This window comes from Xenopus tropicalis, chromosome 8 (genome assembly GCF_000004195.4).
Source record: "Xenopus tropicalis strain Nigerian chromosome 8, UCB_Xtro_10.0, whole genome shotgun sequence".
NCBI lineage: Eukaryota > Metazoa > Chordata > Amphibia > Anura > Pipidae > Xenopus > Xenopus tropicalis.
The window spans coordinates 141,829,039-141,845,683 of record NC_030684.2 but is presented as its reverse complement, the minus strand read 5'-3'; the positions used below and the strand labels follow the sequence as shown (position 1 = coordinate 141,845,683).

The following is a 16,645-nucleotide window of genomic DNA, read 5'->3' as shown; positions in this document are numbered from 1 at the left end:
TTTTGGGGTTAGGATTGGGGGCTGTTAGGGTTTGGGGGTTAGGATTGGGGGCTGTTAGGGTTGGGGGGTTACGGTTAGAGGGTTTTGGGGTTAGGATTGGGGGCTGTTAGGGTTTTGGGGTTAGGATTGGGGGCTGTTAGGGTTGGGGGGTTACGGTTAGAGGGTTTTGGGGTTAGGATTGGGGGCTGTTAGGGTTTGGGGATTGGATGGTTAGGTTGGTTTGAATGGATGTCGGCAGTTCCATAATTTTATAAAATGCAACATTTTTTAGACTATTTATATACCTGCCCCTTGGACATAGATAATCTCAGCTCAATGTGTGTTTTTCTCTGGTTGTTAAGGCCACATTCCCTAGCAACCCATTTGTGGTGCCATTGCTAGAATGCTGGATGAATAGGAGAATGTATTTGCGGGCTGGGTGGGGGTGCAGGGTGTTCCCTGGTGTGCGCCTCTGTAAGGCGGGGGCCTCACCCCAGCAGGGCGGCAGTAAAGCCAATGTGTGCGGGTATAAGCAATATATATATATATATACAGGTAAGTATAGGCGTATGGGCCCAGCCCTGCTATTAGCAACTGATTGGGAAACTTGTATTCACTAATTAGTGTAAATAATCCTGAGATATTAATTGTGTATCCCCACCCTCTGCCCATAGCAAGGCGCACCCATGCCCACTGTACCCATGCCCACTGTACCCATGCCCACTGTACCCATGCCCACTGTACCCATGCCCACTGTACCCATGCCCACTGTACCCATACCCACTGTGCCCAGTATCCCCCTGCGCCCAGTATCCCAGTGCGCCCATACCCCCTGCGCCCAGTATCCCCCTGCGCCCATACCCACTGCGCCCAGTATCCCCCCTGCGCCCAGTATCCCCCTGTACCCCTACCCACTGCACCCATACCCAGTGCCCAGTATCCCCCTGCCCGCTCAGTTTGCACTCTACCATCTGTAGGCATGGGGGGGGGGTTATGGTTATGTAAATATATCAGCCAATAGAGAAGCTGCTGACTGGCTATTAACCCTTTCCTTCCTAATGTTCCTCCTACAGGTGGACAAGTGGAGCAAACATGACCAAAAGCTCTTTGAAGCGGTGGAGAAAGGGGACGCAAAGAAGGTCTCTTCGCTTCTCTCCAAGCGGTTCCTCCGGCCGACCACCCCGAGCCCCCGGGGCATCTCCTCGTAGGTGTCTGTGTGCCCGGCCCCAACCTGGGGGGGGGGGGGGGTTGTACGGCCGGATGGGAAATATATTTATATTGGGTATTTGCATCTCCTGTAGGGAGGAACTGTATGTTGTGCTAAGGGACACAGGGAGGGGTGAGAGGGAAGGAAGGGGGTGCGGGGGGGGGTAGGAGTAATATAGAAGGGGGGAGAAGAGGGAGGATGGGGGGGGAGTAAGGCCAAACAGTTGGGGGGGGGATAGGAAAGGAAAGGAGAGGGGATGAGAGACAGAAGGAGGGAGAGGAAGGGAAAGGGGGTTCGGGGAATAGAGAGACAAATGGGGGAGAGGGGAAATATAGAAGGGGGAGAAGAGGGAGGATGGGGGGGGAGTAAGGCCAAACAGTTGGGGGGGGGGGAATAGAAAAGGAAAGGAGAGGGGATGAGAGACAGAAGGAGAGAGGGGAAGGGAAAGGGGGTTCGGGGAGTAGAGAGACAAATGGGGGAGAGGGGAAATATAGAAGGGGGGAGAAGAGGGAGGATGGGGGGGGAGTAAGGCCAAACAGTTGGGGGGGGGGAATAGAAAAGGAAAGGAGAGGGGATGAGAGACAGAAGGAGAGAGGGGAAGGGAAAGGGGGTTCGGGGAGTAGAGAGACAAATGGGGGGAGAGGGGAAATATAGAAGGGGAGGGAAGAGGGAGGATGGGGGGGAGTAAGGCCAAACAGTTGGGGGGGAATAGAAAAGGAAAGGAGAGGGGATGAGAGACAGAAGGAGAGAGGGGAAGGGAAAGGGGGTTCGGGAGTAGAGAGACAAATGGGGGGAGAGGGGAAATATAGAAGGGGGGAGAAGAGGGAGGATGGGGGGGAGTAAGGCCAAACAGTTGGGGGGGGGGAATAGAAAAGGAAAGGAGAGGGGATGAGAGACAGAAGGAGAGAGGGGAAGGGAAAGGGGGTTCGGGGAGTAGAGAGACAAATGGGGGGAGAGGGGAAATATAGAAGGGGGGAGAAGAGGGAGGATGGGGGGAGTAAGGCCAAACAGTTGGGGGGGGAATAGAAAAGGAAAGGAGAGGGGATGAGAGACAGAAGGAGAGAGGGGAAGGGAAAGGGGGTTCGGGGAGTAGAGAGACAAATGGGGGAGAGGGGAATATAGAAGGGGGAGAAGAGGGAGGATGGGGGGGGAGTAAGGCCAAACAGTTGGGGGGGGGGTAAGGCCAAACAGTTGGGGGGGGGGGAATAGAAAAGGAAAGGAGAGGGGATGAGAGACAGAAGGAGAGAGGGAAGGGAAAGGGGGTTCGGGGGGAGACAAATGGGGGAGAGGGGAAATATAGAAGGGGGAGAAGAGGGAGGATGGGGGGGAGTAAGGGGGTAACAGTTGGGGGGTAACAGTTGGGGGGGTAACAGTTAATATTTAGAAAGCTGAATTGGATTTAGTTTGTTGGATGTTTAATGGTTTTACACAAAGGAATAACAGAGAATGATTTGCTTTTAGCCCCCCCATTACTGACTCCGCTCTGTCCCCCCCCAGGTTTCACTTGGCCGCCGCCCGAGGCCTCACCGACATATTAAATATCATCATTTCCTACAAAGTGGAAGTCAATGCCAAGTCAGACGAAGGTGATTTGCTCAATACATTTAATTCTTTTGCTTTTCCTGTGACTCCCAAACTGCTGTTGTGCTGGGTGGCAGCCATTAGGGGTGTTATCCCCGCCCACTCATTCCCTCGGACCAATAGAAATCTGCCATGTCATGAATCGCTACCGTAGCAGGTCAAGCGACATTGTAGTGGCCCTTTAAGTTATTGAACTAATGACTTGCCTTTGTTGTAGGTTGCACGGCGCTACACTTGGCTGCCAGTCATTGCCACCCCGAATGTGTCAAGCTCCTCCTACAGGTAAGATCTGGTACTAACATGGCTGCTTGGTTCCACGTGACTAACCCCTGTAGCACAATGGCCCCCTAGGGTGGCAGCTTTAGGGGAGTCTGGGTGGCATTAGAACCCTCTTCCATGGGGGGAAGGGGGTTTGTAACTCCAGTAGGGGGCGTATTTCCATGGCAGCTCACGGGGGGGGCAACAAATGCATAACTTAAGCAGTGGGTGGGACTTAAACACAGTAATGGCGGCTTACATGGTTTATTTATCTCTGCAGCGCGGGGCTCACGAAGATTCCATAGACTTCCACAGTCGGACGCCGCTACACTGCGCAGGTGAGAAGCAAGATGGCTGACCCCACAAACTATTATTTCTCCTGGTTACAGGGCTGTGTCCCGGGGGGGAATAGTAGCAACTTCCTTCTCTTTCCTATGAAACACAATCCCAGTGACTCGGGGCCTGTGTAACCCTGTGCTGTGGGAGAGTTGTAGTTCATCTGCGCTTGTGTGTTTGGTTCCAGCCGCCTCGGGTTGTGTCTCCAGTGCCCGGTACCTGTGCGACGCGGAGGATTGCTTCCTGGATGCGGCCGATGATGTAAGAGCATTAATAACCCCAGAGTCTTCCTCAGGACTAAAGGCCGGCCGCATAGTTGCCCTTAGGCTGGGGTAGCTAGCAACTCGGCACCCCAACGTGATTTTATATACTATTCCCCTATTATTAGAGGCACAGTATCTATAGATAGGGGATATTAGAGGCACAGTAGCTATAGATAGGGGATATTAGAGGCACAGTAGCTATAGATAGGGGATATTAGAGGCACAGTAGCTATAGATAGGGGATATTAGAGGCACAGTAGCTATAGATAGGGGATATTAGAGGCACAGTAGCTATAGATAGGGGATATTAGAGGCACAGTAGCTATAGATAGGGGATATTAGAGGCACAGTAGCTATAGATAGGGGATATTAGAGGGATAGTAGCTATAGATAGGGGATATTAGAGGCACAGTAGCTATAGATAGGGGATATTAGAGGGATAGTAGCTATAGATAGGGGATATTAGAGGCACAGTAGCTATAGATAGGGGATATTAGAGGCACAGTAGCTATAGATAGGGGATATTAGAGGCACAGTAGCTATAGATAGGGGATATTAGAGGATAGTAGCTATAGATAGGGGATATTAGAGGCACAGTAGCTATAGATAGGGGATATTAGAGGGATAGTAGCTATAGATAGGGGATATTAGAGGGACAGTAGCTATAGATAGGGGATATTAGAGGGATAGTAGCTATAGATAGGGGATATTAGAGGCACAGTAGCTATAGATAGGGGATATTAGAGGGACAGTAGCTATAGATAGGGGATATTAGAGGCACAGTAGCTATAGATAGGGGATATTAGAGGGATAGTAGCTATAGATAGGGGATATTAGAGGCACAGTAGCTATAGATAGGGGATATTAGAGGCACAGTAGCTATAGATAGGGGATATTAGAGGCACAGTAGCTATAGATAGGGGATATTAGAGGCACAGTAGCTATAGATAGGGGATATTAGAGGCACAGTAGCTATAGATAGGGGATATTAGAGGCACAGTAGCTATAGATAGGGGATATTAGAGGCACAGTAGCTATAGATAGGGGATATTAGAGGCACAGTAGCTATAGATAGGGGATATTAGAGGCACAGTAGCTATAGATAGGGGATATTAGAGGCACAGTAGCTATAGATAGGGGATATTAGAGGCACAGTAGCTATAGATAGGGGATATTAGAGGCACAGTAGCTATAGATAGGGGATATTAGAGGCACAGTAGCTATAGATAGGGGATATTAGAGGCACAGTAGCTATAGATAGGGGATATTAGAGGCACAGTAGCTATAGATAGGGGATATTAGAGGCACAGTAGCTATAGATAGGGGGATATTAGAGGCACAGTAGCTATAGATAGGGGATATTAGAGGCACAGTAGCTATAGATAGGGGATATTAGAGGCACAGTAGCTATAGATAGGGGATATTAGAGGCACAGTAGCTATAGATAGGGGATATTAGAGGCACAGTAGCTATAGATAGGGGATATTAGAGGCACAGTAGCTATAGATAGGGGATATTCTCCCTGGAGCACTATGAGTACACTGGGCACGGCGCCCAGAGGAGTTAAATTCCCTTTCTCCCCATATAATCCGGGGGATTAGCGGCGCTCGGCTGCACACACTAAATAAGCAGCTGATGATTTAGGAATCCCCGCCGGCGGCCAAAGTGCCGGAAACTGAAACCAAAATTGTGTTTTTCTTTTTTAGAACTTTCCCATAGACTAGAATTCCCCGTGTCATTCCCTGCCGGGCCACTAGGGGCAACTGGGGGAAAATAGTATTATTATTATTAACATTTATTTATAAAGCACCAACATATCCCGCAGCGCTGTACAATAAGTGGGTTTCATACATTGAACATATGAGTAACATATAAAGCAATCAGTAACCGATACAAGAGGGGAAGGGAGCCCTGCCCAAAAGAGCTTACACTCTACAAGGAGTAACATATAAAGCAATCAGTAACCGATACAAGAGGGGAAGGGAGCCCTGCCCAAAAGAGCTTACACTCTACAAGATACATTCAGAGTAACATATAAAGCAATCAATAACCGATACAAGAGGGGAAGAGAACCCTGCCCAAAGAGCTTACACTCTACAAGGAGTAACATATAAAGCAATCAATAACCGATACAGGAGGGGAAGGGAGCCCTGCCCAAAAGAGCTTACACTCTACAAGGAGTAACATATAAAGCAATCAATAACCGATACAAGAGGGGAAGGGAGCCCTGCCCAAAAGAGCTTACACTCTACAAGGAGTAACATATAAAGCAATCAGTAACCGATACAGGAGGGGAAGGGAGCCCTGCCCAAAAGAGCTTACACTCTACAAGGAGTAACATATAAAGCAATCAGTAACCGATACAGGAGGGGAAGGGAGCCCTGCCCAAAAGAGCTTACACTCTACAAGGAGTAACATATAAAGCAATCAGTAACCGATACAGGAGGGGAAGGGAGCCCTGCCCAAAAGAGCTTACACTCTACAAGGAGTAACATATAAAGCAATCAGTAACTGATACAGGAGGGGAAGGGAGCCCTGCCCAAAAGAGCTTACACTCTACTAATGCAGTTGGCCACTAATTTGCCATGTTTCTCAGGACAGCCGGACGCCGCTGATGACGGCCGCCATTAGGAATCACCCCACGGTTTGCGCCTTGCTACTGGAACGGGGGGCTCAGATTGACCTGCACGACAAGGACGCAAAGTAATTCACTTTATTCTCTATAAAGGGGCAATACCGCCCTTTCCCATCATGGCTGGGTGCAATATATAATGTATTTATGTCCCTATCTCAGGACGGCCTTAATGCTGGCGTGTGAGAGAAGCAACATACAGGCGGCCGAGGTGCTGATAACCAGGGGGGCCGACGTGGCGCTGCAGGATAACCGGGGCTTCGATGCCCAGCATTATGCCAAGCAGTCTATGGACGAGTCTCTCTGTCGGCTGCTGCAGGCTACACTGGACAAGCGGAAAAATGGTGAGTAGTGGGGAGAAATCCTTGGACTTTTCATTCCCCCCCCCCCCCAATCGGAGAGCGGGTAGCGGTGCCCAATGAACGTTGGTTTTACCATGGTGGATTCGTGATGATCCCCGTTGCTACTTTAGCCTCTGTATTAACATTTCTTTTTCCTTTCTAGAGCGAGGAACGGGTCAAGACAACCAGCACGTAGTCAAGGTAAGGTGCCCGGTTTATACTGTAGATTCATAAATGGCTGCTACGAACTGGGATCCCCAACCTTTTTTTTGACGTGTGAGCCACAGTCAGATAAAAAAAAAAAATGTTCCTTGAGGATGTCAAATAAGGACTGTGATTGGCTAATGGTAGCCCCATGTGGACTACTGGCCTGTAGGAGTCTTTGCTTGGAGTAAAACTGTGTCTCTGTGCTTCTAAAGCTAGAAATGTAAAAAAGGCACCTACTCCGAGGCCAATGGGAGAGCAACATGTTGCCCCCGAGCCACTGGTTGGGGATCACTGGCTAAGAGTATGATGGCAACAATGTTCTAGGTCAGTGCTGTCCAACCTCTGTTGTACCGAGGGCCGGAATTTTTCCGACCTACGTGGTGGAGGGCCAATAATGGAAGCCAGTTTTGACCACTCCCCTTTTTGAAGCCGCACCCACTTGAAACCACACCCATGTTATCACATGACCATACCCATATTAATGGTTGTAGTACAGCAAAAACCTGCCATACTCTGCCTTCCCTACCCTGCCTGCGTGTGCCATACTTTCACTGTGTGTGCCATTCTTGGCTGGTTTGTGCCATACTTGGCCTGTGTGTGCCATGCTCTGCCTGCCCTACCCTGCCTGTGTCTGCCATGCTCTGCCTTCCCTACCCTGCCTGTGTGTGCCATGCTCTGCCTGCCCTACCCTGCCTGTGTCTGCCATGCTCTGCCTTCCCTACCCTGCCTGCGTGTGCCATACTTTCACTGTGTGTGCCATTCTTGGCTGGTTTGTGCCATACTTGGCCTGTGTGTGCCATACTCTGCCTTCCCTACCCTGCCTGTGTGTGCCATACTCTGCTTTCCCTATGATGCCTGTGTGTATGGCACACACAGGCAGCCTACAGTGACACAATGCTGGCACTGCTCCTACAGTCTGCACAATAACTATATATTAAAAAACTTTTTAATTGCAGTACCACCTCAGTATATGTTCTTTTTGTAGTGTGCAGGGATTATTTGTGGGTTTCTACTGCTCCTGAGGTGGGAACAGGGGAACAATGGGGGTGATTACAGCCTGAGCCTGAGGTGTGAACACTGCAGGGGGGAACAATGCAGAGATTAAAAGGTGTGAAAAACACAGGGGATTACATATTTAAACAATACAGCCTGATTACAGCCTGAATCTGAGGTGAGAACCATGCAGGGGGGGCAGTTAATCTCAGTACTGATACCATTTAAAGCTTACACAAGAGTAAGCCATCAAAGCAGCCAGACAGGTGGGGGGCCACACAGAGGGGGGTCGAGGGCCGCATGCGGCCCGCGGGCCGCCAGTTGGACAGCACTGTTCTAGGTTGTTCAAGGTTGGAGACCCTAGACATTAAGGGTTGGTGGTCAAGGAGGGATCAGGTTGGGTCCACTGACATTCTCATGATTGTCCAGGGTCGGACTGGGCCGCCGGGACACCAGGAAAATACCCGGTGGGCCCCGGCACAGACCCGACCCTATTGCTGCTTTCTCTGGCCTCCGATGTACTACGGGGGGGGGGGGGGGGGGGGCGGTTTATGGGTGTGTGGCGGGGGCCCCTGTGGGGGGGGGTTTAGGGGTGGGCATCGGGGCCCCTGTGGGGGGGTTAGGGGTGCGTGGCGGGGGGCCCCTGTGGGGGGGTTAGGGGTGCGTGGCGGGGGCCCCTATGGGGGGGTTTATGGGTGCGCTGTGGGGGGGGTTTATGGGTGCGCTGTGGGGGGGGTTTATGGGTGCGTGGTGGAGGCCCCTGGGGGGGGGGTTAGGGGTGCGCGGCGGAGGCCCCTGGGGGGAGGTTTAGGGGTGCGCGGCGGGGGCCCCTGTGGGGGGTTTAGGGGTGCGCGGCGGGGGCCCTGTGGGGGGGTTTAGGGGTGCGCGGCGGGGGCCCCTGTGGGGGGTTTAGGGGTGCGCGCGGGGCCCCTGTGGGGGGGGTTTAGGGGTGCGCGGCGGAGGCCCCTGTGGGGGGGGTTTAGGGGTGCGCGGCGGAGGCCCCTGTGGGGGGGTTTAGGGGTGCGCGGCGGAGGCCCCTGTGGGGGGTTTAGGGGTTGCGCGGCGGAGGCCCCTGTGGGGGGTTTAGGGGTGCGCGGCGGAGGCCCCTGTGGGGGGGTTTAGGGGTGCGCGGCGGAGGCCCCTGTGGGGGGGTTTAGGGGTGCGCGGCGGAGGCCCCTGTGGGGGGGTTATGGGGTGCGCGGCGGGGGGGCCCCTGTGGGGGGGTTTAGGGGTGCGCGGCGGGGGCCCCTGTGGGGGGGTTTAGGGGTGCGCGGCGGGGGCCCCTGTGGGGGACACGCCAGAGGAGGCACCTGGGGGGTGCGGGGCCCCTGGGGCTGCACCCCCGGTGGGCCCTGCACCCCCGGTGGGCCCTGCACCCCCGGTGGGCCCTGCACCCCCCAGTCCGACCCTGCACCCCCCAGTCCGACCCTGCACCCCCCAGTCCGACCCTGCACCCCCCAGTCCGACCCTGCACCCCCCAGTCCGACCCTGCACCCCCCAGTCCGACCCTGCACCCCCCAGTCCGACCCTGCATTGGATTGGGGACCGCATAGGCTCGTTGATGTGGTTCCCGATCCGACTGCCCCATTGCCACCAATATAATGCGATCATTTGGCCCCAGGGCCAAACGATCGAATTAGCCTACACACTCCCCGATATTGCCCTCCCGTAGGTGGGGATATTGGGTAAAGATCCGCTTGCTTGGTGAATCTTAACGTGTATGGGGACCTTTAGGGTGCACATAAACTCTTAGATGGCCACATCTGACCCTCAGCTGGGATCCACATGCAATGACTGACCTAAATAAGTAGGATGTAAAATATAAATGAATGTGACTAAGTCTAAAATTATACCTACAGGGCCACCATCATAGCAGGGGTAAGGAAGATGAGATGGTAAACATATGGAAGAAACGGTACGAGGAAGAGCACAAGAGGGGATTGTGGCTTCAGGGAGACTTGATGAGGAAGACTCATGAAATTGAGGGCCTCTTGGAAGAAAACCGCTCAGAGAAGAGGAGGATGAGAGAAATGGTGGAAAAGCTGAAGGACCTCCTTGATGGACCCACAGAGGAGCAGGATCCTACAGAAGATGACTTTCAGACAACAGATATTTTCCTCTCCATAAGCCGAGCTGTGGAGCAAATAAAAGCTATCAGAGAACAGAAGCTAAAGCCGCATGAACTGCAGGAAGAAAAGCTAAAGACTCTAGAGGCAAAAAGAGTCCAAGAGGGCCACCAGGAGGCAATGAGACACCTTCAGGATGAGGTGGTTGCAGCAAAAGAGAGGGAAGGTGTCGCACAGAAGAGAGTAGCTGAGCTGGAGGGACACTTGGAGAACATGAGGTTGGTGCTGTCCCAGTTTGAAACGAGAAAGCGCATTGACAGTACAGTGGTGGAGGATCTGCAGGAACAGATCAATGAACTTACTCGAGAAAGGGAGGAACTGTTGGAGAGGCTTGAGAAACAACAGGAGAACTTGAATAAATCGAAAAACGAAGAGCTTAACGATGGCCAAAATACTCTACACGCCAATGTCAGAGTCTTGAAAGAGTTCCTAAACAGCTTAAAGAGTGATTGCATTAGGGTGCAGACAAAAGCAGTGGATATGTATGGAAGAGAATCCCTCACTGGGTTTGTGCCAGTAGGTGTCTTAGAACAAAGCGCGGAAAGTTGGAAGAAAATCAGCTCTGCCATAGAAACACATCTAGTGAACCACGTGCCGTCCCAGTCCAACCTTCTTGTGAATGGATCATTCAGTGAGAAAGCTGATGCGGCACCCCGTCAAAGTTTGCCGGAGGTAGAAGTTAGTGTTCCGGTCAGTGCTTGTGGGAATATCAACCATCTTACCAGGGAAGCCAGTGAGAAGAACATTGAAACCCAAAAGTCTATTGACGCGTTAAGCCAGAAAGTTCTGGATCATGAAGCGATGTTGGAGTCTCTAAAACTCACCAATGACAGACTGCTCAGCCAAGTGATGATGGCCAACCAGGAGAAGCAGAATTTGGAAGAAGGGCTTCTTACTTTGCAGGACAGGCTGCAGGCGGAGTTTGTCATTAGGCAAGACATTGAGAAGAAATACAAGGAACTCGGTCAACAAAACCTGCATCTATCGGATGAGCTACTGGGGGAGCAGGAGAAAGTGACCAGGTTCAGGGAAAGGCTGGAGTCCGTGCAGAGTGAAATGGTCATGTTGAGGGACAGTTTCCCACCTGAAATAGTTAAAGAAGGAAGCCCCAAAGCGCTGGAGATGTTCAGCTCTGATGTCTTGGAGGAGCTCTATTGGAACGTAGGAACATTAGTGAGGAAATACAATGAGGTGGAGAATCAAAAGACCATGTGGCAGAAAGAGGTCCAGAAACTGTTGGACAACCAGGCGCTGAGCGTGCCCCTCACAGAGCACAACAATACGCTCAATGAAATGAAAAGCAAGTTGGAGACACAAAGGAAAGAGGCAGAAGAACTGAAACAAAGACTCTCCCAAGCAATGGGGAGTGTGGTGGAGCTTAAGGGGCAACTCGACAGTCAGTCCATAAACTTTATAACCAAAGAAGAGCACGAACGTCGCATTTTTACCCTCGAAAGGGAGGTGACTACTCTGAGGGAGGAGAACGAGGCATGCAAGGTGGCCTTAGAAGGCAAATGTGAGGAGGCCATTGTGTTGAAACAGCTTCTAGAACAGGAGGTGGAGGAAAGGCAAGCGATAAACTCCAGAGAAACCCATGAGTTGCAAGAGAAGGAGAGAGTCAAGCAATCTCTGGAAACCCAAGTCCAGACCCTACACGAAGAGGTCCAGCTTCTCTCTGGGAAACACAATGAGTCTTCTAAAGAAGCCTCCAACTTCAGGGACACCGTGGCGTTGGAGAGGGAAAAGGTCAGGAACTTAGAAGATAGAATCATCCAGCTGGAAGAAGAGGCAGAGGAACTGTGGGGCAAATCCCAGGACTATCAGGATGAAAATGCCCTCCTTACTGACAAATGCAACAGCCTCCAGCAGATTTCCCTGGAAAAAGAGAAAAAGGTATGAAAGTCAATATTTCTTATGATAGGGTGCCTTCCAGCTGCTGCTAAACCAATAAAGATGCAAGAAGGTTCAATAGGCCACATTTATAGGCTGTTCTAGGGCAGGTAAAGGAATAGAATAGCGGCCATTTCCCATTGCCATGGGCACCAGTGCTGGAGCTCAACGGTACTTACCCTCAAACGTTCAAAGCCAAGTAAAGGAAAAGTTCCCTTTCTTAGAGATATTTGGCCAAGCAGTAGATAAGAGCATGACCCAACAAATACTTGACATTGTTTGGCACCGCTACACACGCCCTCTATTGTGTAGAACACAATTCCACCATGTAACATCTCAATAGCGTTCCCAGTAGGGTTCCCAGTAGGGTTGGCACACTTGGCAAGAGATAAAGGATATGTAGGCTGCTATGAAGAGCCCAAGATCTGTTCTGTGCCTTTATTGGTCTTCCAGTTGGTCTTTGTTTCTATTTCCTTTGAATGTTCGTCGATTTCCTCCCTTTCATTGCCAAACCTAATGGCTGTGCATAAAGAAAAACTCAATAAGCAGGTTATGGGTAATCCAGTTTACCCATAATCCTTAGCCAGGTGACGGCAGTGGGTTGGACCCAAGGGTGGTTGGGGTATTTTCCCTCTGCATTGATCTCTGTGGGCAATGGGAATCGGATTGACATGGATGTTGGGCCTATAGAGGCAATATGGACCTAAGGTGGAGACCCTAGTTCCAACCTGGAGGTAGAGGACCTGGTGATGTCTTCCAAGTTAGACTGAGGTGCCAAGGGCCAATCAGGAACCCTTAGACCACTGGGCCACTCTACCTCAGTCTCTCCTTCCCTCTGCTTCTCTTCTTGCTTCTCCTGGTACCCAGGGCCAATCCAGCTCTAGTGTCAGGACTTCTTGTCTTCATGAAGTCTTTGCCTGCCCCCTAGTGGTGACGTAGGAAAGTGGTACTGATGTTCCTAGTACCGTAGAACAGAGCTGCTGCCCATGTTCAGAGTCAGGGGCATTTCCTATCTCGGGGGCACTCTGGCTTTGGGCAGTTTCCATGGGATGTCGGGGTATCTATTCATTGTCTCCCCTGAAATCTTCTCATTAGGTAGCGGATCTGCTGGCAGCGTTGGAGTCTTTAACCAAGGAGATGGCGGAGCAGCACAAGAGGAGTGAGACTCTGGCCCTTCAGCTCAAGGTGAGACCCAGTAACCAATAAAAACAATTAAAGGGGAAGTTCACCTTCAGTTAATTGTAATTTAAGTTGGCAGGGGGCAAACATCCAGCGAATCAGATAATCATAACCGTTGTCCTTGTTCTTCCTGCAGGAGTCCAATAAACAGCATCAAGAGATTGTCAGTATCTACAGAGCCCACCTACTGAATGCGGCTCAGGTAAGGGAATCCCATGGCCAATAGGATGTCCCTACAGTGAGTGGAGCTGATTGTTTGGAACGTGAGGGGCCTCTCATAGCCATAGCTCTGTTGTTATAAAGAATTCATAATGTAGGTCCACTTAGAATTAGGAATTGGCCAATGGTTGTTGGTCCCATTAGGAACCTACATACCCAGGTACAGAGCTCTGATTCTCTGTACTTCCTGCTCCTGGGCTGCTCTCTTTCCCATGGTCAGGCAGGAACCTCCCCCTGGGTAAGTGAATCCAATCTCCCCCCAGTACTTACCCAGGTACAGAGCTCTGATTCTCTGTACTTCCTGCTCCTGGGCTGCTCTCTTTCCCATGGTCAGGCAGGAACCTCCCCCTGGGTAAGTGAATCCAATCTCCCCCCAGTACTTACCCAGGTACAGAGCTCTGATTCTCTGTACTTCCTGCTCCTGGGCTGCTCTCTTTCCCATGGTCAGGCAGGAACCTCCCCCTGGGTAAGTGAATCCAATCTCCCCCCCAGTACTTACCCAGGTACAGAGCTCTGATTCTCTGTACTTCCTGCTCCTGGGCTGCTCTCTTTCCCATGGTCAGGCAGGAACCTCCCCCTGGGTAAGTGAATCCAATCTCCCCCCAGTACTTACCCAGGTACAGAGCTCTGATTCTCTGTACTTCCTGCTCCTGGGCTGCTCTCTTTCCCATGGTCAGGCAGGAACCTCCCCCTGGGTAAGTGAATCCAATCTCCCCCAGTACTTACCCAGGTACAGAGCTCTGATTCTCTGTACTTCCTGCTCCTGGGCTGCTCTCTTTCCCATGGTCAGACAGGAACCCCCCCCTGGGTAAGTGAATCCAATCTCCCCCCAGTACTTACCCAGGTACAGAGCTCTGATTCTCTGTACTTCCTGCTCCTGGGCTGCTCTCTTTCCCATGGTCAGGCAGGAACCTCCCCCTGGGTAAGTGAATCCAATCTCCCCCCAGTACTTACCCAGGTACAGAGCTCTGATTCTCTGTACTTCCTGCTCCTGGGCTGCTCTCTTTCCCATGGTCAGGCAGGATCCTCCCCCTGGGTAAGTGAATCCAGTCTCCCCCCAGTACTTACCCAGGTACAGAGCTCTGATTCTCTGTACTTCCTGCTCCTGGGCTGCTCTCTTTCCCATGGTCAGACAGGAACCTCCCCCTGGGTAAGTGAATCCAATCTCCCCCCAGTACTTACCCAGGTACAGAGCTCTGATTCTCTGTACTTCCTGCTCCTGGGCTGCTCTCTTTCCCATGGTCAGGCAGGAACCTCCCCCTGGGTAAGTGAATCCAATCAGGAGTTGGTTCCAGGCTGGTTAGGGGTGTTGGCATCTGCATTGTTTTCTGGGGGGCAATGGAGGTCGGACGTATTTGACTTTTGACCACTAGAAGGAGCTCTTGCTATATTAAATATGGTCTTTTTCCACAGGGCCTGATGGATGAAGATGTCCATTTGACTTTACATTGGATCCTAAAGATGCAAAAAGAAGTTGTTTATTGATTGGAAACTGTTGCCATGACAATCTATTCTCTATCTAATTGGTGCAGGGGGGAAAGTGCCTTATGATGTCTACGTTTATGCCAATGCTACCTCCTCTGTTGCCCCAAACAAGACTAAGAAGACCCCTTGCCGGGGCAAGAATGGTTAATATGCCACCAATATACTGATTCCAGAATTTGCTTATTTGCACCTGCTTCTGAACTGCAACTCCCAGCATGCACCCCAAGAACCTGGGAGTTGTAGTTCTTTGTCATATTTTTTGATCCTGGTTATTTTCTGTGACAAAAAATGACAGCCCTAATGTAATAGAGTTTTATTGTGGGGCAGTTTTATTTCATGGGGGGGGTGGAGCCTATTATCAGTTTTCTGTTTTAAAAATGGGCAGAGCTATAAATTACCTGCAGCCAATTGAGAGTTAGAAAATCCAAGGTGGCATGGTAAGGAACCGACCAGAGCACAATACAGTAGGGCAAGATGGAGGCAGAAGGGTAAAGATGGAGGCAGAAGGGTAAAGATGGAGGCAGAAGGGTAAAGATGGTACACTATGGGGGAAAGATGGAAGATATTGGGGTAAAGATGGAGGCAGAAGGGTAAAGATGGTACACTATGGGGGAAAGATGGAAGATATTGGGGTAAAGATGGAGGCAGAAGGGGAAAGATGGTACACTATGGGGGAAAGATGGAAGATATTGGGGTAAAGATGGAGGCAGAAGGGGAAAGATGGAGACGGTAGGGGAAAGATGGAAGACGGTAGGGAAAGATGGAAGACGATGGGGGAAAGATGGAGACGGTAGGGGAAAGATGGAGACGGTAGGGGAAAGATGGAAGACGGTAGGGAAAGATGGAAGACGATGGGGGAAAGATGGAGACGGTAGGGTTGAGATGGAAGACAATAGGGGAAAGATGGAGACGGTAGGGTTGAGATGGAAGACAATAGGGGAAAGATGGAGACAGTAGGGTTGAGATGGAGACGGTAGGGTAAAGATGGAGACGGTAGGGTTGAGATGGAAGACAATAGGGGAAAGATGGAAGACGATGGGGGAAAGATGGAAGACGATGGGGGAAACATGGAGACGGTAGGGTTGAGATGGAAAACAATAGGGGAAAGATGGAGACGGTAGGGTTGAGATGGAGACAGTAGGGTAAAGATGGAAGACGATGGGGGAAAGATGGAGATGGTAGGGTTGAGATGGAAGACAATAGGGGAAAGATGGAAGACGGTAGGGTTGAGATGGAAGACAATAGGGGAAAGATGGAAGACGGTAGGGTTGAGATGGAAGACAGTAGGGGAAAGATGGAGACAGTAGGGGAAAGATGGAGACGGTAGGGTTGAGATGGAGACAGTAGGGGAAAGATGGAAGACGATGGGGGAAAGATGGAGATGGTAGGGTTGAGATGGAAGACAATAGGGGAAAGATGGAGACGGTAGGGGAAAGATGGAGACGGTAGGCTGGATTGTGAAAGTTGGATTAGATGGAAGACGGTAGGACAAGGTGGAGAAAGGAAGGCAAGATGACCGTAGAGGGAAAAGAGGGCCCCAGGAACACTTAAGCGAAACTCCCAGCACCCACTGGCAGCCAATGGCTTAAGGTCCATAGTAAATAATGGGACACTGAAGTCTGCCCTTTCCCGGCCCCGTAAACTCAGGGTGTGGCCCCGTAAGCTCCTGGTGTGGCGTGTGGCCCCATAAGCTCTGGGTGTGGCCCTGTAAGCTCTGGGTGTGGCCCTGTAAGCTCTGGGTGTGGCCCCGGTTTAGACGGCCATATAGGATATGACAAGGCAATAAATATGACACCCCTATATTCTATGGTACTAAATACATTTTTATATTTAATGGATATAAATTATAGATATTTCTTATTGGCTCAATAAATGCTATTTTATCAAGACTTTCAGCGCCGGTCACTTTGTCATTGGGATATATGGGGGAGCACACGTGTGTGAAGCGG

At 51.0% G+C, this 16,645-nt stretch overlaps 1 protein-coding gene across 2 annotated transcripts in view; it reads left to right on the top strand.

Annotated features, from left to right (window-relative positions):
• The window catches only part of ankrd35 (ankyrin repeat domain 35), a 33,653-nt gene extending 18,534 nt beyond the window's left edge, over nucleotides 1–15,119 (top strand). For both annotated transcript variants that reach the window (XM_031890613.1, XM_031890614.1), the window contains exons 2-13: nucleotides 1,053–1,183; nucleotides 2,684–2,772; nucleotides 2,985–3,049; nucleotides 3,306–3,363; nucleotides 3,549–3,622; nucleotides 6,221–6,327; nucleotides 6,419–6,600; nucleotides 6,761–6,798; nucleotides 9,657–11,816; nucleotides 12,909–12,998; nucleotides 13,129–13,194; nucleotides 14,625–15,119. In XM_031890613.1, coding sequence (XP_031746473.1) covers nucleotides 1,053–1,183; nucleotides 2,684–2,772; nucleotides 2,985–3,049; nucleotides 3,306–3,363; nucleotides 3,549–3,622; nucleotides 6,221–6,327; nucleotides 6,419–6,600; nucleotides 6,761–6,798; nucleotides 9,657–11,816; nucleotides 12,909–12,998; nucleotides 13,129–13,194; nucleotides 14,625–14,696 — 3,132 coding nt within the window. In that variant the 3' untranslated portion in view covers nucleotides 14,697–15,119. The remainder of the gene's footprint in view (nucleotides 1–1,052; nucleotides 1,184–2,683; nucleotides 2,773–2,984; nucleotides 3,050–3,305; nucleotides 3,364–3,548; nucleotides 3,623–6,220; nucleotides 6,328–6,418; nucleotides 6,601–6,760; nucleotides 6,799–9,656; nucleotides 11,817–12,908; nucleotides 12,999–13,128; nucleotides 13,195–14,624) is intronic.
• The last annotated feature ends 1,526 nt before the right edge of the window (nucleotides 15,120–16,645 follow it).